This window comes from Trichosurus vulpecula, chromosome 2 (genome assembly GCF_011100635.1).
Source record: "Trichosurus vulpecula isolate mTriVul1 chromosome 2, mTriVul1.pri, whole genome shotgun sequence".
Lineage (NCBI taxonomy): Eukaryota > Metazoa > Chordata > Mammalia > Diprotodontia > Phalangeridae > Trichosurus > Trichosurus vulpecula.
The window spans coordinates 154,481,431-154,506,323 of record NC_050574.1 but is presented as its reverse complement, the minus strand read 5'-3'; the positions used below and the strand labels follow the sequence as shown (position 1 = coordinate 154,506,323).

The window sequence follows — 24,893 nt, the reverse complement described above, 5'->3', positions numbered from 1 at the left end:
TTCTTTCTTCCTTCAACCCCTCCAACATTGACTGTATTTGTTATTTGTGATCTTTGCTGGACTTGGTTGGTCTTGGTTGGCATTCTCCTCATTCCCCGTTGCCACTTCTAGAATTTCTCTTTACCTCCATGACTTATCCACCTCTGCTCTCTTGAGGTTCCAAGCATTCATATTTATTACCCATTCTGTATCCTTAAGGATCTGTCAGTCCCAAGGATATTTTCTTTCCTTGCTCAATGAGTTCAGTGCCTGGTTCACAAATTTTCATTTCACTTACAGCTCCTATCCTCATACTAAGTGACTTCAGCATATGTATTAATGCTCCCTCAACTACCCTAACCTCTTGATTCTTCAGTCTACTCAGTTCCCAAGACTGACCCTTCTCTCCACTCTACCTCACACACAGAAATGGTCATATTCTTGATTTTGCCACAAATCTACTGCCATATTCATAAAGTCCAAAATGCCTTTACTTGGTCAGAACCTTTTACCATTCTATCTTTTCCTTTGCCCTACAACTCTTACCTGTTCTTCGTCTTCCTCACTATGACTGTCCTCATCCAGCAATTTTTCTGAAGCCATCATCTCCCCTGATTGGCTATACTCTTTCCTTCTCTATCTCTAACCCTTGGTATATCAGTTGAACTCTATCTTATTCTCTACACTTGAAACCCTTGCCCCCTTGTCCTGTCATTGATAATGCCTTGTCAAACCCAAGCCTTGAATTATTCCCATCATCTGCCACTTTTGCTCCCATTCACTGGAAAGAAGGAAGGAATGAATGAGAAAATTTTTATTAAGTGCTTACTATATGCCAAGCACTGTACTGAGCCCCAAGGATAAAAATAGAAGAAGAAAAAGAGAGACAATATCTGTTCTCAAGGAATTCACATACTATTTGAAGGGGAGACAGTATATAAAAGAAAGTTCTGCTAGAAAAAGGAAGAAAAGAAAAAAGCCCAGAGATCCTCAGGGTGCAATAGTGCTGTTAAATGGAACTGGGGCAAAGCACAAATCAAAGAATTATATTGATTGATTCCGCTACAGACTCCTGCTGTATAATCTCAACTGGGCTCTCAGTGCAGCAAGGCAATTCTTTTATACCACCTCCTGATCAGTTTACTATACCATTTACTGTAGTGACTGATGAAACCTTTTCTTCTGTCCTCAAGCCTCTCATAGCACCCCTTTCCCCACTGTCTCAAGAGAAGACCTCAGTTCTCTCTTTATTAAAAAAAAATGTGAGTCCTTTTACTAAGAGCTCTGTCTTTCCTCCACTTCTCCCTATTTCACCTCTGTCTTGCATGGAGAAGGAATGACTCTTTATGCCAGAATTGATCCTTCTACAACCAGCTTTGATCGCCTATTCAGTAGACTGCAGATTCTCTTCCCCCACCCCCACCCCACCCCCAATTATGTACCAAGAGCAAATATAAATGTTAGTTTTTTCAAGCCCTTTGACCTCCTGTCTCCTTTTTCCAATCTTCTACTTTACACCTCTCTTATGTATTCTGATCTAACTACTTGACCTACTTGCTGTTATTCATACACGTGGCACTCCATCTTCCAACTCTGTGCCTACATATGTGTGTGTGTGTGTGTGTGTGTGTATACACACATATATACATATATATTTATATATATGCTGTTGTTTATAGCAGCAATGCTGTCCCCCTACTTGCCTCTACTTCCTGACTTTCTTCGAGATTCTAGAGGACTTTCTTGTTCCTCTCTTTCTTCTCATTCTTTCCTTCCTTTGCTCCTAGATTACTTTCTGTATGCACTGTATATAATTTGTGTGTACATAATTCTTTGCATATTGTCTCCACCATTAGAATGTGAGCTCCCTCAGAGCAAGCACCATGTTTTTTCTTTTCTTTGTATACTCAGTGCTTTGCATAGTGTCTGACACATAAATAGTAAGCACTTAATAATGCTTGATGCCTGCTTGACTGACTGGAATATTAATTTTTTTTAAAAATTTCTCTAGCAAATTATAGTAAAACACCAGATTAGGAAATCATAATAGGCTCCAAGATTATAAGAAACAGCATTAACTAGGCTCATGAGATTTAAAAGTGAAAGAGTCCAAACCCTTCATGTTGTTGTTGTTGTTCATTCTTTCCAGTCATGTCCTACTCTTCATGACACTGTTTGGGGTTTTCTTGGCAAAAATACTGGAGTGGTTGGCCATTTCCTTCTGCAGCTCATTTTATGGATGAGGAACTGAGGCAAACAGGGCTAAGTGACTTGCCCAGGGTCACACAGCTAGTAAGTGTCTGAGGTTAGATTTGAATTCAGGAAAATGAGTCTTCCTAACTCCAGGTCTTACACTCTATCCACTGTGTAACCTAGCTGCCCCAAACCCTGCATTTTACTGAAGCAGAAACTGAAGGACAAAGAAGTTCATTGATTTTGCCCACTCAGGTAATACGCAACAGAGTTTAGGGTTCAATTCCAGGTATTTTTACTCATGGACAATATTCTTTCCACTACAGCAGTGGTGTTGAACTCAGAAAAAGGAGTCCTGTGAGATGCATACTGACTTAGAATAAATTACAAATTAACATTGTATGTGTTGTACTTTTATTTATTTTGTTAAACATTTCCTGATTACATTTTAATCTGGTTCTTGCTCTTAGGAGTTTTATAGGCTACATGTGTTGACACTTCTATACTACCCTGTGTTACTTCTAAAAGTGTAGTAGCTTTTAATATTGCTTCAAAACCTTACTTGCTTTCAGAGTTAATCAGTAATGATGCAGTCCTTTAAAAAAAAAAAAAGTCAAGCATGTAAAAAATGGTATATTTATTAAAAGACCCAAAATTAAGAAATATACACACAGTATGTCAGTGTTTAGCTGTGAAATTACTCGTGTAATTCTGAAAACAGCTGTTGTTAGCCGTTCAGGTAATCATAATTATATTGCCATGAAAATACACTTGGGAAGATATGATAATTTGGGACCATCTACTTCTTTGGACTAATTCTGAGTAATGTCCTATTATAAAAAGATGAAATGATGAGCACTTCGTCAAGGAAGAAGGCAAAAAAGGTGGCACTGCTTGTAGGAACCATCTTACAAAGAATGATGAAGACTTTAGAAAGATACTTCAGACAACAAAAGAGGCTTTAAAAACCATGTTAAGAAGAGCAAGTGATAATCCTACTGCTTAGGACCAAGTAATAGATAGATAATTCTAAAGAGGGTGACTTTGAAATGTGACAGAGTAGTGTCAAGGCTAAGTGAGCGATGAAGCTCAGGATTGACCAGGAGATTATAAGAAAAATGTCCAACTGAAATTAGTCTCCAGGTATATGGAATATTCATACTAAATTTTAGGTTACTAAAGAATTCAATTGGGGCAGCTAGGTGGACACATGTACTAGCTGTGTGACCTTGGGCAAGTCACTTAACCCCAATTGCCCTGCCAAAAAACCCTCTTCCCCACCTTAATTTCTCAGCTACTATTAAGGATACCACCATCTTCCCAGGCAATCAGGCTTGAAAACTCCTCACTCTTCCCCTCCATATCCAATTAGTTGCCAAGTTCAATTGATTGAACAGTTATATCTTTCATGTATACTCACTTTTCTTCTCTACCACTGGTAGTACAGGCCCTCATCCTCTCATGTGTGGACTGCTGTGATAGCCTTCTGGGGAGTTTCCCTGTCTTAAATCTCTACCCATTCCATTCTCCCTGGTCAGCTGTCAAATTGATCACAGTTCTGACCATGTCACTTCCCCCTCTTCCCTTCCTATTCCATAAACTCTACTAACTAACTGTTAACTCCAAGAGCAAATAAAAAATCCTCTGTTTGGTGACCTCTTCCCTTTTTTCTAGTTCTTATTTCCTACTCCTAACCACTGTGATCCAGTGACACTGGGCGTCTACTTATTCCTCATATAAAACATTCTTGTCTCCAAATTTGTGAATTTCCACTGGTTGTACTCCATTGCCTGGCATAATCTCCCTCCTCATCTTGATCTCCTGGCCTCCATGGCTTCCATCAAGTCCCAACTAAAATCTCACATTCTGCAAGAATCTTTTTCTGATCCCCCTTAATGCTAGTGCTTTCCCTCTGTGATTATCTCCAGCCTGTCTTGCCTGTATCTTGTATCTGCATAGTTGTTTACATGTTATCTCCCCCATTAAACTGTGAGTTCCTTGAGAGGAGGGAATGTTTTTTGCCTTTTTCTGTGTATCTAGCACTTAGCACAGGGCCTGGCATATAGTAGTGCTTAATCATTAAGTCATTGACTTGACAGAGAGCAGGATGTAGGAAGACTGGTGACTGGCAAGTATTCTCCCCCATTCTCCCCTTCTTAAAGGACATTGTGACTTTGGAATCTGCTAGTGAGCTTGACCTTTTGATGCCTTGCAAAATTCTAGAACTTATTATTAAATAGAGGACTATGAGCACTTAAGGGAAAAGAATGAATCATAGAAGTTTAGAGACTGAAAGACCTTGGTTACCTAATATAGGTACAAGGATATATGTATGTATTAAGTACTATACTCTTCTCATCTGTGACTGGACCTTCTGAGGAAGAAATAGCTTCACATATTCCACAAAATATAAGAAGAAATCTACAGATGGCACAAAGAATAAGGGCACTACTGACCTTTGGAAGAAGGATGCTGTAGTGATAGACTGCATCATGCTGAGATATATGGGACTGCCGTGTGTCACTCTGATCTGGACAATTAGAAGGTGTTCTGGCTTCCCCTGGCATGCATTCTACTTGTGGTAGAGAACTTTCACAAATTTGTAAGCCTGAGGACTACTACCTAAAGATAATTCATTTAAGAATAAGCTATAATATCAGAAGGAACTTGGAAAAAATCTCTAGGGAATGTTGGCAGGAAACCAAAGGATTTAGAGGAATAGGTGATGTTTTTCATCACTGCTAATGGATAAAGGTAGGTACTAGAAAAGAATGAGTGAGTGAACAGCTCACTAAAAAGATGGTGCTGGAAAATAGGATTGCCTTTCTTGGCTATAGCACAAGATACAAGAATGAAAGAAGGTCCCTTTATCTCACTAGGGTTAGAAAGAATGTGTTTATCATGCTGCAAGCTGTTAGAGCTAACTAAAAATTATACTCATGCCCTCAAACATCTATATGTAAGGCTGGATAGATACAGATAAATAAAGCAATCTATTAATCTTAATATGGTAAGGTAAATTTGACCTCATAGAGACTTGAGTTGTGACTCTTGACTGACATGTAACAATAAAGGTTCAAAACAGCAGCAAATCATACAGGAAGGGGTAGTGAAGTAATGCTGTACGTTGAGAAGATATCCACCTGAGTGAAAATCCATGAACCTGAGCAGGAAAACATACCGAACATTTGACTTAAAGATCAGAGGAAGGAGAAGTAGGTAAAATCATAGTGGGAATATATACTCAGGAGCCAGTTGAAGGAAATGAATGACAAGCTCTTGACACATATCCCAAAACTGACAGGGCAGACGTAATAGTAATTGTGACAAAAGCAACTAATACACTTTAGATTCTTAGGAAATAGAGAAATTATCAGAGGAATTACTATGGTAGAACTGAATATAACCAGAGGAAATGATTGGCAAAGTGGAAGAAGCTTGCAGGAGAAGGTATTAATGATGCCATCTTGTAATTTGTGATAGTAGTAAGGGAGTGCTGACTATACTCTGATTTATACTCTAAAATTTAGAAATACAAAATTCAGAAATAAAATAGGTAGAGTCCCTTGGCCTTTGACTTTAAAGAGAAATCTCTAGAGTGATATGCTGAGTGTGTATGTTATTACCTCTTTGAGGCAGTTCCAGTGAGAGTAAGGTTAAAGTCTTCCTCCCTCCCCTGTGAGAGCTTTTTCAGGCCTCTTTTTATGCAAGATAATTTACCCCACTCTACCTCTTCCTTTCCCTTTCTCCCAGTGCATTCTTCTTTATCACCCCATAATTTTATTTTATTTTTTAATATCATCTTGTCATAGTCAATTTCTCTTCCTCCTAACTGCTCTAATAACAATTAAAGTTTTTTAGGAGTTATAATTATCATCTTCCCATGTAAGAATGTAAACAGTTTAACCTTATTGAATCTCTTATGATTTCCCTTTTCTGTTCAGTTCTGGTCTTTTCATCAGGAATACTCCAAATCTTCTGTTTCATTAATGTCCATTTTTTCCCCTGAAGGATTATACTCAGTTTTGCTGGGTAGGTGATTGATTTTTGGTTATAATTGCCCTCCAGAATAGCATATGCTAAGCCCTCCAGTCTTTTAATAAAGAAGCTGCTAAATCTTGTGCTATCCTGACTGTGGCTCTACAGTATTTGAATTGTTTCTTTCTGGTTGCTTGCAATATTTTCTCTTTGATCTGGGAGCTCTAGAATTTGGCCATATTCCTGGGAGTTTCCATTTTGGGATCTCTTTGAAGAGGTGGATTCTTTGAGTTTCTACTTTACCCTCTGGTTCTAGGATATCAGGGCACTTTTCCTTGATAATTTCTTGCAAGGTGATGCTAGGCACTTTTTGTTGATCATGGTGTTCAGGTAGTCCAATAATTCTTAAATTATCTCCCCTGGATCTATTTTCCAGCTCAGTTTTTCCATTGAGATATTTCACATTGTCTTCTATGTTTTCATACTTTTGATTTTGTTTTATTGTTTCTTGATGTCTCATGGAGTCATTAGCTTCTAATTCTAATTTTTAAGGAATTGTTTTCTTCATTGAGATTTTGTACCTCTTTCCATTTGGCCAATTCTACTTTTTAAGTTCTTTTCTTCAGTGAATTTTGGCACATTTTTTTTTTCAAATTTAGCCAATTCTGCTTTTTAAAGAGTTACTCTGTGATGACTTTTGTGCCTCTTTTGCCATTTGGCCTATTCTGTTTTTAAAGTGTTAATTTTCTTCAGTATTTTTTTTTTATGCCTCCTTTACCAAGCTGTTGACTTTTATTTTTCATGATTTTCTTGCATCACTGCCATTTCTTTTTCCAGTTTTTCTCCACCTCTCTTATTTGCTTTTTAAAATCTTTGTTGAGCTTGTCCAAGAATTTTTGGGGGGACCTGAGACCAGTCCACATTTTTCTTTGAGGCTTTCGATGTAGTGGTTTTGACTTTGTTGTCTTCTTTTGGGCTTATTCTGATCTTCTTTGTCACCATATAACTTTCTGTGATCAGGTTCTTTTTTTGTGTTTATTTTTCTAGCCTATTTCTTGACCTTTGCCTTTATGTCATAGTTAGTCTCTGCTCTGAGAGGGGAGGAGGTACTGTCCCATTTTGAGTTTTACATGCAACTATTTTCATAGGTTGTTCTGGGGGTCTGTAAGTTTTTAGTTCTTCCAAAGTAGTATGTTCTAAGGAGAGATATGTTTACTCTTTTGGTCTGAGAAACCATAAGCACTCTTTTGCCCTAAAACTGTTAGCAGGGTCTTTGCTCCCCTCTGGCCACAAGCTCTGATGTGCTAATGCTCTTCCCCACCTTGTGACTGTGACCCAGATCCAAGCGTGGGCAATGCAATATAGTCCTGCCCCCAGTGCCAGCAAAGAGACCCTTGTAATCTTCTGACCAGTTTTCTGACCCCCCCTTACCATCTATGGTCTGAGAGCTCCAAAGACCGCTGCTGATTCAGGTGGCCCTGGTTCTGCTACTGATTTGCTGAGATTCCATCTGCTCTGGCTTGCTGGGATGTCGCCTACATTGGACTGTGCTCTACTCTCACCCCAGTGAGACAGACCTTTCCTACTGACTTTCTAAGATGTCTTGGGCTGAAAAATTGTTTCACCCCATTCTTTTGTGAGTTCTGCCACTCCAGAATTCCTTTTGAGGTATTATTTCAAGTTGTTTGGAAGGGAATTTTGGAGAGCCCAAGCAAGTCCCTGCCTTTGTCTCCTTGGCTCTGCCCCTCAGAGATTGAAATTCTTTGAATATGCTTTCATTTTGTCAAAATAGGACCTACAGTCAGACAACTGTATTACCTGCTTGCCTGCTGCTTTTGTAATTTGTAGGACTTGAAAACATTGATTGCTAATAGCAAGATATGCCGGCTTCTTTGTTTTACAGGTTAGAAAATATCTGGTTTATGTAAAACTACTAAATGCTTCAGTAGGATATACTGAAAAACCAAATTTGTAACCTAATTAAGGAAAGCATACTGTCTATATATTTCCACTTCTCAAAATAATGAGTTATGCAACCATTCCTTTTAATGATAGCTTTTCATACTCCTTTGAGGAAAATGATAAATAGATACCATTATTAAGAAGATTATAAAAACACTAAGGAAACACTTTCTTACAATTAACCAAGTATTGAGTGCCCACTTTAGACAGAAAAGTTGTATAAGCCATAATTCTTATCAGGGTCACAGAATCATAGATATAGAACTAGGAAAAAAAATTCCTTATAGGCTGTGTAATCCAGCCTTTCATGTTACAAATGAGGATCCTCAGTGCCACACAGCTAGTAAATAACTGAGCCAGGCTTTGAGCCTAGGTTGTCTTGATTCCAAATTCAGTACTTCCTATACTGTGTTAAAAGACATGACTCTTCTGCTTCCCAAAATAGATCTTTTATTCATTCACTCAGGAGTTAGTGCCCATAAGGTACCATGCCAAATACAAAGTTGAATAAAAATGGAGCAGATTAGATGTACACAATGAGGTATGAGGTAGGTAAGTTATAGTGTAAGTAGAGTGAGCTAATTTCTGGAAAGAGTCGTCATGGATCATCATGATGACTAGAGCTGAGAGCATGTCAGAATTTATGTGGTCCAGTTTTCTCATTCTACAGTTAAGGAAATTAATCCTCAAAAAAATCAAGTGACTACTCCACAGTTATATAGACAGTTTCAGTTTACATCAATTCACATTACACGGATACACAGAGAACACTGCTACGGGATGCTGGATCAGATGCTTCACTTGAGACCTCCAGTGCCAAGAGAGGAGACCTTTGCCCCCACTCTGCCCACCTACCTGCATTTCTAGCCCCCATAAGTCCGTCTTCTGGCCATTTGCTCTCAGGTACCTCATATCTGGCCCCAGCCCTTGCATGTTGCACATCTTCTCTCTGTGTCCATGCCATCCTTCCATACTTCCTCCCCCAACCTGTTCTTCCTCTCGGATCCAGCCAGATAGACCTCCACATGACTGGCCATGGCCCCTATGTGTCCTTGAACCATGTGCCAGCCCCCTCATTCCATAGGCATGTAGCTTCCTTCCTTTTCCCTCTCCCTCCTCCACATCAGTGGGCAAATTTGCTTTATATAAAAATCACTTTATGTAGACGTCTGTGAAATGGTCCACTTAGGTAAAGCTAGAACTGTCTATACTTACATACCAAGTGACAGAGCTAAGATTTGACATCAGGTTCCATAAATCCGTGTTTAGCAGGAAAGTATTGTGCTCTTTATCTTTACCCAGTGCTAAGCTGCCTCATAATCATTTCCGATTTGGGGTGATTAGGGAAGGCATCATTGAAGAGGCAGCAATATGTGCCAGTGGAAACTTTGAAAGGAAGAATGCGGTGGGTGTTCTGTGGAAACTTTGTATAATCTAAAAAAAAACCTCATAATTTCTGATTCCTTTGCTGAAATTTTGTATAATAATGTCAGTAAAACATTGATTAGTAGCCACTAGCTCCTGCTTACATGTTTTGTTGTTTTTAGTGCTGGTTAGTGCTCACCGTATAACCAATAGCACTATTGGTAGATACTGTGTGACACTTGTTGAAAGTAATGCTGAGAGATCACTGAACCGAAAGAATATTCTATGAAACACGCATCAGCTGTACTTCTAAGAGTGCGTTACTCACAAAGAACTAACATCTCAAATATTGTATGTACAATGTCTTCTAAAGGCAAAGTGTTTTGATTTGACAGCCATATTTTCTGCACTGAAGAATCTTCAAGAGAAGATTCGACGTTTAGAGATTGAACGGATTCAAGCAGAAGAAAGTGTGAAAACCTTGTCTAGAGAAACAAATGAATACAAGAAAGTGCTGGATGAACAAATACAAGAAAGGGAGAATTCAAGGAATGAAGAGTCAAGACATAATCAAGGTTTGTTTAACTATGAAGATAGTAATGAAAATCACAGGTCATCATTGGAACATTATTCCAAGGGCTTGTTTTAAAGGTCTTAACAAAATTCTGCAGAACTTTATTAGTTATTGGTGCTCTAGTTTTATATAGGTATTCTGAAATTATAATGAACCAGTTATATTTTGTTTATCAAGGACTTAAGATGCTAGGATTATATTGTAAAATTGTTGCTACCTTATTGCAACATAGGATTGATTATAGAGTATAACTGATGACCTGAGCTAATTTGGAATTAGCTGTCTAGTGGCATTGGGGACCTTCTTAGGATTTTATCATTTAGGGTGATAGAAACTACAGTTTCATTACTGATATTTAAACTGCATCAAGACAAGTGGGCTAATACCTAGTTTTTCTTTTGTTCTCTTTAGAACTGACATCCCAGTTGTTAGCTGCAGAAAGTAAATGTAATCTTTTAGAAAAACAATTGGAATACATGAGAGACATGATAAAGCATGCTAAAAATGAGAGGACAACTGTCTTGGCAAAACAGGTATAGCCACGTGCTGTTCTAAATATGTACAGATGTTAAGTAGTTGACACGAATTTCTTTTGTCCCTAAAGAGAATTAATTGTATTATTTTTGTGAAGTTCATGCTTTCTTTTGAACAGTTGTTGTTGTTTGTTCTTTGTTCTTGAAGAAGACCATGACATCAGGGAAGACATGCAAGTGAATTGGATGTAAGTGAGGGAGGGCTGTGCAAAGTCACCAGCCTCACTCTCTCCTCCATAGCCATCTGGGTCCATTGTTGAGATGTAGATCAGGACAACTGGAGATTGCCCTAGATGCAGTAGGAGACCTTGGCCTTTGTGAGCTAAGGTCAACAGGTCTCAGTTTGACTGAAGCAGTGCCCTTTCAGTGATTAAGGCTAAGTAAGAAATGAGGCAGAGAATGGCTTCTTCACCTGGTCAAAACAAAATCAATCTGAGGAGGAAAGACCCTTAAGATTTCTGGCCAAAACAGAAACAATTGCTGTTTACATTCACTCTGAGCCAATCAGGGCCCACACAATGACCAAGTAGGGCCTGGCCTGGGACTTAATGTTGGCCAATTCATGAGAGCTAGAGTGATTTGGCTTTAAGGCGGTCCTTAAGGAAAAGAAAAAGTTTCAAAGATCAAAATTTACATTCCTTTGGGCAGAGCACCCAAAAGGTAAGGGTATGATACCCTGTGTGGACAGAGGGAAATGGATTTGAGCTTTTGCACAATAGCAGTAAAATGGAAGAGAACCTTGAAGAGAAGTCAATTTTAGTTTTCATTCGTTCAGTAAACATTTGAGTGCCTGCTATGAACATTCATAGCACATTGCCAGATGTTATGAAGACTATCCTAGCTCTTAGCATAGAGACTCTGCTAAGTAAGTGCTTAATAAATTCTTCTTAAAAGTTATAAGTAAGTAACAAGTAATAACACACATAGCATTTAAGAACATCACTGTTCTGAGAATATGTAGAAAAGGAAGCAAACATCAGTTTGGAGGATGAGAGGGATCTATGTGGACTAGAATGATGAAGGAAAGTTTCATGGAACTTGGGCTTGAATTAGTGAAAAGCAGGTGGAGAAAACAACATAGGGAGCACACAGTAAAGGCATCAAAGCAGAATTGAGTGTGGCATGTTGCAGGAACATGGAGAAACTGTTCTGGTTAAAATGGAATGTTTAGTTATGGGAACTATAGGGAAGATAGATTAGGACCAGATTATGAAGACCCTTGTAGGCTTGACTGAGAAATTTTACTTTTATCCAATGCATAATGGAAGTCAGACTAAAGAGTTTGGTTTTTGTTCGGTGCGCTAGTGACAAACCTTATTAAGCACTTGTAATGCTCAAACACTAAGGAATATCAAAGAAGTGATTCTTGCTCATAAAATTAAAATATGGTAAGAGGGAGGGGCTTAAGACATTTGTTAAATAATTTAAATAAAATATGGTAAACAAATACTTAAAATAAGTAATAAATATTTGTAATAAAATATGATAAAGCTAAGAATTTTGAAAAAGGAGAGACTCTTATTGTTGGGAATAATAGCTTCATAGAGGGAAGAGGCAAGTGAGTTTGGCCTTGAAAAATAAATAAAATTTGAATAATCAGTTCAAGGTATGGGATGGCAAAGAAAGGATGTTTTAAATAAATGGAATGGCATGAGCAAAAGCACAAGGGCAGTTCAAACTAAGGAGCAAGCATTTCTTTAGAACAGTATTCTTTTCTGGATTCCACAGATTGTGTGGCCTTACAGTTTACTTTGTTCTTCCCTAATTCTTTAGCAGAATGTCTCACAATCATTTCTCTGCCCTCCCAATCTGAAGACACTATTATTTCTTTCCCTGATGCCTATAAAACACAATCTCTCTTCAGAATTGCCCTATTGTCACGGGTAGTAACCAGTCCTCCCATCAGGTTCATAACCTCGATGGTATCCTTGACTGTTTGTTCTACTTCATCTCACATACCTAGTCAGTTGCCAATCTTGTCATTTCAACTTCTACAGCATCACTCACACCTATCCCCTTCTGTCAATTTCCATGGCCATCACATTAGTTCAGGTACTTACTACCTCTCACTTGGATTATTTCAGTAGCCTCTGCTCAAAGTAAATAAATGAGTGTGTGTGTGTGTGTGTGTGTGTGTGTGTGTGTGTGGTCTTTTTTTGTTTTTACGTTGGTTAAATCTCCCCAGGGAGCCATCTTATTGAATATTTTTAAAGAAAAAAGGGAAGGAGAGGGAAAAGAAACCTAGCAAAACTAATTAATATGTAAAAAAAAAATGCAGTGTTACACACCTGTGGATCTCTTACCTCCTCAAAGGGGTGGAGAGAGGTAGCTTCCTAAATCTGAGTGGGGGAAGGGGTGACGTTTGTTCCTGTAATTTGGTAAGATTCACTTTTGCTAGTTTTGTGTGTCTCTTTGTTTTTGCTATTTATATTGTTTGCATTTGTTTCTTGTTTCTCCTTACTTAACTCTGTATGTGTCAGCTCATGTAAGTATAGATTTCTCTGTGTTCATCATATTCATCATTTCTTACAGCACAGTAATATTCCATTACATGTACTACAGTTTGTTTAACCATTCATGGGCATCTACTTTGCTTCATATTGTTTGTTGTCACAAAAAGTACTACAATAAATATTTTAGGGTATACGAAATTTTCTTGCCACCAGTGACCACCTAGGGTTATAACCCTGGTAATGGAAACTCTGAAGAGTATAAACATTTTAGTCACTAAATTTGCATAATTCCAAATTGCTTTCAAAAGTGGTTTAACTGATTCACGGTTCCACTGGCAATGTGCCTATTTTCATACAACCCCATTGACATTAACTCTTCTTATCTTTTATCATCTTTGATAGCTCTCAGGGTGTTAGGTGAAACTTCAGGGTTGTTTTGATTCACATTTATTTCCTATTTATCTTGTATAGTAAGTCCTCGATTTTTGCAGGTATGATGTTCCCAGAAAATAGTATGAAACTCAAAAACATGAATGTTAATAAATTGAACCTATGAGAAATAGAGAGTTAGGTTCCCATAATCACCAAAAACTATGATTTTTCTCTAGAGATTGCTGAAAATACACTTTTCTGAATATAATTTTTTAAAAAACAAAACATTAATTCTTTTTTATTATTTATTTAATATTTTTAGTTTTCAGCATTGATTTCCACAAGATTTTGAATTACAAATATTCTCCCCATTCCTACGCTCCCCCCCACTCCAAGATGGCATATATTCTGATTACCCCGTTCCCCAGTCAGCCCACCCTTCTGTCACCCCACTCCCCGGCCCCCATCCCCTTTTCCCTTACTTTCTTGCAGGGCAAGATAGATTTCTATATCCCATTGCCTGTATATCTTATTTCCCAGTTACATGCAGAAACAATTTTTTTTGAACATCTGCTTTTAAAGCTTTGAGTTCCAAATTCTCTCCCCTCTTCCCTCCCTACCCACCCTCCCTAAGAAGGCAAGCAATTCAACATAGGCCACACGTGTATGATTATTCCCCAATACTCATGTTGTGAAAGACTAACTATATTTTGCTACCTCCTATCCTGTCCCCCTTTATTCAGTTTTCTCCCTTGACTCTGTCCCTTTTCCAAAGTATTTGCTTTTGATTACTTCCTCCCCCATCTGCCCTACCTTCTATCGTCCCCCCTTTTTTTACCCCATTCCTCTTCCTTTCCTGTGGGGTAAGATACCCAATTGAGTGTGTAAGTTATTCCCTGAAGTCAGCGAGAGCAAGATTCACTCATTCTCCCTCACCTGCCCCCTCTTCCCTTCCTACAGAACTGCTTTTTCTTGCCGCTATTATGTGAGATAATATACCCCATTCTATCTCTCCCTTTATCCCTCTCTCAATATATTCCTCTCTCATCCCTTAATTTGATTTTATTATTTTAGATGTCATCCCTTCATATTCAACTCACCCTCTGCCCTCTTTCTATATTTAGATGTAGATATAGATATAGATATATATAGAGATATCTGTATTCCCTTCAGCTACCCTAATACTGAGGTCTCATGAATTGCACACATCATCTTTCCACGTAGGAATGTAAACAAAACAGTTCAACTTTAGTAAGTCCCTTATGATTTCTCTTTCTTGTTTACCTTTTTATGCTTTTCTTGATTCTTGTGTTTGAAAGTCAAATTTTGTATTCAGCTGTGGTCTTTTCACTGAGAAAGCTTAAACGTCCTCTCTTTTGTTGAAAATCCCTATTTTGCCTTGGAGCATGATACTCAGTTTTTCTGGGTAGATGATTCTTAGTTTTAATCCTAGCTCCTTTGACCTCCAGGATATCATATTCCAAGCCCTTCAGTCCCTTAATGTAGAAGCTGCTACATCTTGTGTTATCCGATTGTGTTTCCACGATACTCAAATTGTTTCTTTCTGGCTACTTGCAGCATTTTCTCCTTGATCTGGGAACTCTGGAATTTGGCAACAATATTCCTAGGAGTTTTCTTTTTGCGATCTTTTTCAAGAGGTGATGGGTGGATTCTTTCAATTTCTATTTTACCCTCTGGCTCTAGAATATCAGGGCAGTTGTCCTTGATAATTTCTTGAAAGATGGTGTCTAGGCTCTTCTTTTGATCATGGCTTTCAAGTAGTCCAATAATTTTTAAATTATCTCTCCTGGATCTATTTTCCAGGTCAGTGGTTTTTCAAATGAGATATTTCACATTGTCTTCCATTTTTTCATTCCTTTGGTTCTGTTTTATAATATCTTGATTTCTCATAAAGTCACTAGCTTCCACTTGCTCCAATCTAATTTTCAAGGTATTATTTTCTTCAGTGGTCTTTTGGACCTCCTTTTCCATTTGGCTAATTCTGCCTTTCAAGGCATTCTTCTCCTTATTGGCTTTTTGGAGCTCTTTTGCCATTTGTTAGTCTATTTGTAAGGTGTTATTTTCTTCAGTATTTTTTTGGGGTCTCCTTTTGCAAATAAATGACTTGTTTTTCATGGTTTTCTCGCATCACTCTTATTTCTCTTCCCAGTTTTTCCTCTTCTTCTCTTACTTGCTTTTCCAAATCCTTTTGAGCTCTTCCATGGCCTGAGACCAGTTCATGTTTTTCTTGGAGGCTTTTGATGTAGGCTCTTTGACTTTGTTGACTTCTTCTGGCTGTATGTTTTGGTCTTCTTTGTCACCAAAGAAAGATTCCAAAGTCTGAGTCTGAACCTGAGACGTTTTCGCTGCCTGTTCATGTTCCCAGCCAACTACTTGACCCTTGAGCTTTTTGTCAGGGTATGACTGCTCGTAGAGTAGAAAGCACTTTGTCCCAAGCTTGAGGGGCTGCACTGCTATTTTCAGAGCTCCTTCTGCACAGCAAGCTCTGCCACACTAGCATTCCTTCTCCCCCAAGAACCGCCAACCATGATTGTGGCCCAGATCCAGGCAGGGCAAAGCAAGCTTTGCACTCCTGCTCTAATCCGTCGCTTAATTCCTCCCACCAGGTGGGCCCGGGGCCAGAAGCAACTGCAGCTGTAGCTCTGGAAGCAGCCTCAGAGGTGCACCACCTCTGCCGCCCCAGGGAGGTGGCCAAACCACAAACTCCTTTCACTCTGTCCCAGCAGCTTTTCCCGCTAACCTGCTCTGTTGTCTTTGGCGTTTGTGGGTTGAGAAGTCTGGTAACTGCCACAGCTCAATGATTCTGAGCCCTATGGCCTCTTCCACCTGGTTCCTCGTCTGGTTAGTCCTGGCACGGCCCACTCTGGGCTCTGCTCTGCTCTCTGAGATCTGCCCAAAGATTCATTCCCCTTACCTTTCTTGGATATTGGGCTGCTCCCCAGCATCGTTGCTGCTTACATAGCCCACTGATATTTCTGCCACTATACTGCTACTCCTGTTGTTTCTTCAGCACTGCACTCCTGGCCTGCACCAATTAGAACATTCGCAGACCTCTCTTTCTGTCTTCCTAAACTGCCCTATGCTGGAAAAATGACTCACTGTCACTTTCCTTGGCTTTCCTGCTCAGAATTTCGTCTGGCACTCTTTATTGAGTGAAGGAGCTAAGGAAGAACTGCTAGTTTTTGCACCACTATCTTGACTCTACCTTCTCCAAAACATGTTTCTATAAATATTTTTGTATTTAGGGGTCTTTTACCTCTGCCTTTGACCCCTTTAGGGGATATGCTTGCAATAAAATAGTAAGTAGTATTCTTTTTGTGTCAGAGGTCATACACAGTTTAGTGACTTTTGGGTTATTACTCCAAATTGCTTTCCAGAATGATTAGCAGAACCACAGATCTACCAAGAACACATTAGCATCCCTGTTTCTCCCACAGTTCTTCCAACAAGTATCTTTTCCTTTTTTTGTCATTTTTGCCAATCTGATGAGTACAAAGTTAAATCTCAGAATTATTTAAGTTTGCAATTCTCTTACTGTGATGTAGAGCATTTTTCATGTGGTTGATAAATTTTGTAATTCTTATTTTGAAAATTCCCTGTGGAAAAAAAAAAGAAAAAAACTCCCTGTTCATATTTGATTATTTCCATTCAGAGTCTTTGACCGTTTATCTATTAGAGAATGGTTTTTGTTCTTATATATTTATTTCAATTCCCCATATAACTTGAATATCTGACCTTTATCAAAGGAACTTGCTGCAAAGGTTCCCCCCTCCCATCCCCATTAACTATATGCCTTCTAACTTAATTGATTTTGTTTGTACAAAAATTTTTCAATTTCGTGTTACTAGAATTACCTGTTTTGGATAATTGTCCCAAAATTGAATGGTCATAAGAAAGTACTTAATTTTCAGAGTAGCCCTCTCTTTTCCTTGGCTATCTTATCTAGGTAATAATATTGTTATTTACTTTTGTGTGTGTATAGATTTTACATTTTTTGTGGTTAATCCATGACTTGTTTTATATTTCTTTCTATTCCAATAACATAGTGCCTTGTAATTGTAGGTACCTGCTCAATAAATGTTGATGGTGAAGCTAGATATTTTTCCAATCTTACAAAACTATTCACATGAATTCCAGCGAGGCACATGTTTTGAAACAAAACTAATTAGGTCAAGGTCACAGAGTGGTAGATGTTTTGGTTTTCATTTTAATGCATTTAGATCAATGTGCACGATATGCCAAATTTACCAAAAAAAAAAGGGGGGGGGAATGTGCATTCAGTAACTATTCATTAAGCTCATTCTCTCTAAGAGAGCCTATAAATGATCCCCCAAAATTGAGGATACTTCTCTTAAGGGTTAACTTAGGGAGAGAAGACATTCTGTATTGGCTAAAATATAGGTTTCCCCATGATTCAGATTCAACAAGCATTTATTAGTCACCTGCTATATGCCAGACAGTATGCTCGCTCGCGCGTTCTCACGCGCGCGCTCTCTCTCTCCCTCTCTCTCTCTCTCTCTCTCTCTCTCTCTCTCTCTCTCTCTCTCTCTCTCTCTCTCAGATACTGGTGTTATCCTTAGACTACAAAACATCTCTGGGTTCAAGTACTTCCTCTGACACATGTAAACATGGATGACTGTCCATAATCAGTTCCCTATACTCTGATGTACCTATTTACATATACACAGATAACACTGGTATAGATGCACAAAGAAAAAGAAAACTACAGATATCAATCATCTGGGTCAGAATTGAGGGTAAAAGTCTATATTCAGACCACTACAATCAACATGAAATACTTGAATAATTCCAGCATAAGATATAAACAGAAGTGGAGTACAGATTCTACACAGTGCTGAGGAATCCAGAATAAGAGGAAGGATCACCTGTTGTGGGATTCAAGACTTATTCACTCATCGTACCTAAAATGCTAGTTGTGTTTAGAGCCCTGTGCAAGGAGATATTATGGGGATACACTTTGCTTTAGATCTCTTAAGAAAGTATAGGATTTATATAGTGAGTTTATGTTAATAGCAGGAAGGTGTTCAAAGAGAAAGGAATGAAATGAACAAATCAGATTCACAGTTGTAGGAGTGGAGTAGTATATGTATGGCATGGTAGAGACCAGCTTCGCTGGAGAATAATGAGAAATGAAGTTGAAAAGGCAACGGTAGGGTTAATGGATTTAAGACTAGTTCTAGGAAGTTGGATTTAATTTATTAAGTAATACAGGTTGCCACTGGAAGGAACTTGAAGAATGGAGCAATTTGAGTTTTTTAAGCTAAATATTTTAGGCAGATTGGTGAGACAGCAGCTGTTCTAATAGCTCTGAGGAGCAGTGGTATAAAACTCAAAATGTAATTAAACTGGACATAAGGATCTCTGTGGGCCTTATTGACTTAGTTTTAAAATATAATGCTTTTCATATTTGTTGTATTTTTACTTACTTTGTTAACCATTTCCCAGTTACATTTTAATATGGTTTGGGCAGCACTAGGGAGCATTGTGGGCCCCATGCAGGCTGTGGGCCACATGTTTGACACCTCTGCTTTAGAAAGTCATAAAAGTATTTCAACCTAAAAAATAGAATATTGTTTTAATAAATTTTATGAGGCTTCTAATTAGAAGTATTGTACAATTTTAAAGGGAAAGGTTATCTAAACCTGTTTTCTCATTTTACACATAGGAAACTCGGGTCTAGAAAGACAAAATCGCTTATATAAGCTTACGGGATTAGTAAATAGAACTGGAACTGGAGTCTCCTGATTGCAGATACAGAGTTCTTTCCATTATGTCACACTGACTGCCAAATTGCATTTAAAAGAATGCCTGTTTATATGAGATGGACATTATTTGTATATACATTTAAGTACTTTTTTTGAATATGATTCTTAAAGACCATCTCAGGACCATTTTTCACCCTCCTCCACTTTGCTACGCCTTAAAACCAACTGAAAACAAAATTCTCTCTCTCCTTATTTCTTATTCTCTCTCCTCACTTGCCACCTTGAGAGGCTTTCCTAATTTCCCCATTTGTTAGCACTCTCTGTCCAAATTACTCAGTATTTACTTTGTACATTTCATGCTTGCCTGGCCTCATAAACATGTCTCCTATAGAATGTAAGGTTCTCGAGGCCAATGACTATCAGTCCTGCATTTCTACTTCCAATACATAAGCACAATGCCTGCCTTATAATAGGACTTTAGTAAATACTTGTTGAATTGATCTAATCTCATTTGGAAGCAATCTTTTCAAACCTTTTCCTCCATCCTGAAAACTTAGCATGAAAAAGAGGTTATATATTTCTTTCAAATATGGTTGTATGAATAATAATAATAATAAATAACCAAAACAAAAATGTCCTTGAGATATTGCTACGTAGAGAAACTATTGAAAGCATATGTTGTATACCATTTTTTGTTAAATAATTCATTTAAGATATATCATAGCACTTTTTATCTTTGCCCATCCATCAGGACATAGAAATAACCTTGCCCTATGGAACAGGTTTTATATAAAGATGGCATTCTACCATTATGCTGTAACGTGTTAAATGAAGCCCACATATTTCATCTCGTTACCAGTTGTTTACCTACAGTCAAAATAATCTTCGAAGTAGAAATTTATAGTTAACTTTTTGCCAGCTGGGAGAAGATAAACATGCACTCAAACTTCTTCCTCCATCCTGAAAACTTAGCGTGAAAAAGAGGTTATGTATTTCTTTCAAACACAGTTGCATGAAGAATAATAAATAGCCAAAACAAAAATGTCCTTCAGATATTGACTTATGTGGAGCAAAACTATTGAAAGCATATGTCCTATACCATTTTTTGTTAAATAATTGATTTAAGATACATCATAGCACCGTTCATCCTGCCCCACCTGTCAGGACATAGAAATAACCTTGGTCTGTGGAACAGGTTTTCAATAAAGATGGCATTTCACCATTATGCTATAATGCATTAAATGAAGCCCACATTTTTCATCCTGTTACTGATTGTTTACCTAGAGTTAAAATTATTTTTGAATTAGAAATTTATAGTTAACTTTTTGCTAACTGGAAGAAGATGAATATACATTGTACTTTATAAAACATTCACATACTTTTCTTTCTGTGTTTTGATGGTCATATTTTCAGTTCTATTTGGTTTTTGTTTTTCTGATATTCTTTTACAGGATTCAATAGAGAGAGACCAACAGCAGGGTCAAATGCATGTTGAGAACCAACTTGAAAAACTGGATATTCTTGAGCAGGAGTATAACAAACTTACTGCCATGCAGGCTCTTGCAGAGGTCAGCACATGACTTTATATTCATTAAAATAAAATTTCCTTGTTTGCAAAAAGTATTACTGAGTATTCTTCTTCTCTAGCCAAAGGGATGTAAAGGATCTTAATTGAAGGAAATGCTCAGGTATAGGAAAATTGAAAAATAATTGTGTAACCCTAATTTAAGATTTACTTTCTAAGACCATTGAGAGAAACCTTTTTTTTTTTAAGCACATTTTAAAGTTGATAGCTTAAAAGTATAACAAATAAGATTTTCCTTGGGGTTTTTTGATTATTGCTCATTGCCAATAATGCTGAGATCCTAGGCTTTTGCTTTATATCAGCCCTATATTTACCTTTACAGAGAAAAATCCTGTTTCTTAATCACAGGCTGCACTATTCAGCCCTTACACAGATGCTTGCCATTGATCATAAAGAAAGTATAGAGGAATCAAGGCAAACTCATCCATTACTACTAAAAAAAACAAAAATAAACATCCTATTGAATAATAATGGGTCATCTGTATCACCTTTGTACATTGAAATTTTAATATTGGTGGGTAGAAGGAGGGAGATCCAATTTCTTGCTTCATTATTAAACCTTTTGTACTTATTACTAGAAAAAAATGCAAGAACTGGAATCAAAACTCCGTGAAGAAGAACAGGAAAGAAAACGTATGCAGGAAAAAGCAGCCCAGGTATCTAAAATTAAAAAAATAGTAGATTCTACTCTTCTTTGTTTAAAAAAATCATATTATATATACATACAGTTAAATGTTAAAATGTTTACCTTTTACATATTAACCTAAAAGTGCTTACAGCTTGTCTAAAAGACACTAAAATGTTTGTCTCCTATAATAGGCATTACGTGAAATTGCTAGAATCATAACATACTAAGAACAGCCTAATGTGGATGGTGGTGGAAAAGTTATGTGCACAGGCAGAGTATGAAATTCAGGTCTTCTTTAGCCTAATTAGACCATAAAGAGTGATTAGTTGGCTTTTTAATTTGTAATATCAGCAGTTGTCTGACAAAGGGGTAGATATAATTTAATAATCATGCTGTAACACTGCTTTGACATGTACTTAGAAATAGCTCTTACTGAAATACAGCCTTGTTTTGGGTTTGTCCCTTTCAATGTACCAATTAGTGATAAGGTAGCCATCATTTTTTAGGCACTGTTTTTTAAAGGAAATCATACCATCCAACCAGTCTTTGAAGCTTTTCCTCAGTAACATTTTTGGACGTATGTACTTGATGGTTGCTGAGATTTCAAACTCTTTTTCAGTAACAGAATTTATTAGGAATATTTTCTAGTTTTTAAAGAATTTTCCAAGGCCCTTCTTGGGCCATCTTCCAGCCTTTCTTGGATTTGCTGTCCCCAGGTGTCTGAACTATTAGAATGTTATCTTCCTCCTTCGTAAGACCATAAAAATTTTATAGGGAGTAATTTTCTGACAAGCCTTTTAAGAACATGGCCAGAATCTACCTCTGGGCAAAGGAAAGCTGGCCACATGAGATTTCACATAAGAAATTGGCCCTAAGAGCAGTCTGTCTCATCCATCTCAGCCAACTCCTTGCTGTCTTTTTGGGTTCACTTGGATCTGGGGTTGAGCTCTCAAGAGGTACCAGAATTCTTAAAGGGCTTGAACAAGTGACTTAGAGTTAATTTATCTTCAATCTATTTCAGAGATGAAACTTTAGTTGTCTACCTTTTTTTTTTCCTCACCTCATTTAAAAAAAACTTTATTCCTAACCTAAACACCAAAAAAAAAAGGATTTCCATATACATAGTACAGTAGAACACAGAAAAGAATTGTACATGAAACCGTAGGCTGTTTTTAAGTATATAATAAATTCAACATGTTACTTTCAAAGCAGTTCTGCTTGTCTCTGCATCCTTCTGTTCTGTGCGTTTTTTAAAATGTTTCAGTGACAGACTCTTGGAAGGGCATCACTAGTTGATTGTTGCCCCACCTTCTCCCCACACAAACATTTGTCATCTCTCCTTCCCTTCCCCTTCTAACAAGTAAATGAAACAAATCTATGCAGGGAGGAAACAAGCATTCATTCATCATTTAGGATGTGCCAGGCACCGTGCTAAGCTGTACAAATGTCTTTTCATTTGATCCTCACAACAATTCTGTGATGTAGGTGCTGTCGTTATCACCATTTTACAGTGGAGGAAACTGAAGCAAAAAGCGACTCAGTTACTCGCCCAGGATCACAGATTTGAATTCAGATTTTCCTTATTTCAGGCCCAGTGCTCTTACCCACTGCACCACCCAGCTAGGATAGGGTCCTGTCTGAAAATGTATGTGTCATTATGCACCTTGAGAAGGCACCTCTTTGTCAGGATGATAGGTGGCATGTTTCATCATCATCCGGATTCGTGTTTGACCATTGCCGTGACCAAAGATCTTAAGTCTTTCCAATTGTTTTTCTTTACCACGTTGTTGTGAATAGTATAAATTGTTCTCCTAGCTGTGATCACTTGATTTTGCACCAGCTTATGCAAGTTTTCTCAAGATTCTTTGAAAACGTCTTCCATCATTTTCTACAAGGCAGCAACATTCCATTATATTCATTTACTGTATTTGTTCAGCTCTTCTTCATTTGTTGAGCACCCCCTCTTAGTTTCCAGTTCTTTCCCTTTCCTTTTAATTTCTCCTTTAGTGTCCACCATTGGAATTTGGAAACAAGAAAAGACCTCCTGCATAAGGAGAGATTTAAGCTGAGTCTTGAAGCCAGGAGGCGGCGGTAATGAGAAAGAATTCCAGGTATGAGAGACAATCGGTGAAAAGGCACACAGATATAGAAGATATGGAGGGTCATGTGCAAGGAACAGCAAGAAGACAGAATTATGGAATTGTTGAGTACTGGGAAGGGATAAAAAATAGAAAGAGTGGAAAGGTACCAAGGTTTTTAAATGCCAAGGATTTTATATTTAATCCCAGAGTAACAGGAAACCCCTGGAGCTATAAAGGGTTGACATGATCAGAATTGCCCTTTAGGGAAATCAGTTTGGCAGCTGTGTGGCAGATGGATTGGACTGGGGAGACATCAGGCAGGTAGGCCAATTAGAAAGTTATTGCAGTAGTTCAAGCATAAGATGATGAGGGCCTGCACCTAGGGTGGTGGCAATGTCAGTAGAAAGAAGGGGAAAAACTTAGCAAGAGATTGGATATGTGGAATAAGTGAATGGGTCAGAGATAACATCGGAATTGGCCTGGTTGACTGGAAGGATACCATTATGGAAATTTGGGAAGAGGGGAGCACTAGGGGCAGAAAAATAAGGAATGCTGTTTTGGACATGTTAAGTTTGAGATGTCTTTGGGATATCCAATTCAAGATGTCTAAAAGGCACTTGGTGACCCAAGACTAGAGCTAAGGAAAGAGGTTAGGGTTGTGTATATATAGATCTGGGAATCATTTGTGTAGAAATGATAATTGATCCACAGGAACTGATATATGGAGATATCTAGAGGGAAAAGAAAAGAAGGCCCAAGACAAACCCTTGGAGGACAGCCACCCTTAGTGAGCATGACCTGGACAGGAATATCTAGCAGAGGAGACCGAGAAAGAGTGGTCAGACAAGTAAAAGAAGGAACTAGGAAATAGCAGGTCATGAAAACCCAGAAAGAAGAGATTATCAAGGAGAAGATGGTGAGCTACACTGTCAAAGGATCCAGAAAGGTTAAGAATGATAAGGATTGAAAAAATATTTGTCAGTTAAGAGATCAGCAGGTAATTTTGAAGAGATCACAATTCCTGAACTGAGCTTTACCTCTCTGGGTTAGCCCCATCCTGTATTGGCCTTTCAAAACACTTCACCCTCTAGGGGGGCCCTGGACAGATGGCTTGGGACAGAGATACCCACTTATCCTATCGATCTGGGTCAGTTCTAAGGTTCCTGACAACACTGAGACTTTTTCAGGGAAATTGTAGTATACCTACCTCAGAGTACAGAGCCTTGTGGGCTATCAGTTTTTCATCCATTTCTGCTCCTTCAGTGGGGCTGCACTCTGGTTTGCCTTTTCTGGCTGGTCCTGTGCACCTGGCTGAAGCCTGTGGGCTTCTGGCTGACTTTTTGTTATAGGGTAGATGAAGTCAATTACTCTGTTTTGTTAATGGATTTCTTTATTATTCAGTCTGTTTGGTGGAGGGAGTTTGTTGAAATGGGTATGGGAGCT

At 38.1% G+C, this 24,893-nt stretch overlaps 1 protein-coding gene across 1 annotated transcript in view; it reads left to right on the top strand.

Annotated features, from left to right (window-relative positions):
* The window catches only part of CEP57 (centrosomal protein 57), a 63,271-nt gene that overhangs the window by 24,099 nt on the left and 14,279 nt on the right, over nt 1-24,893 (top strand). The window contains exons 3-6 of the mRNA XM_036744471.1: nt 9,873-10,052; nt 10,463-10,584; nt 20,608-20,724; nt 21,320-21,397. Of these exons, the coding sequence (XP_036600366.1) occupies nt 9,873-10,052; nt 10,463-10,584; nt 20,608-20,724; nt 21,320-21,397 (497 nt within the window). The remainder of the gene's footprint in view (nt 1-9,872; nt 10,053-10,462; nt 10,585-20,607; nt 20,725-21,319; nt 21,398-24,893) is intronic.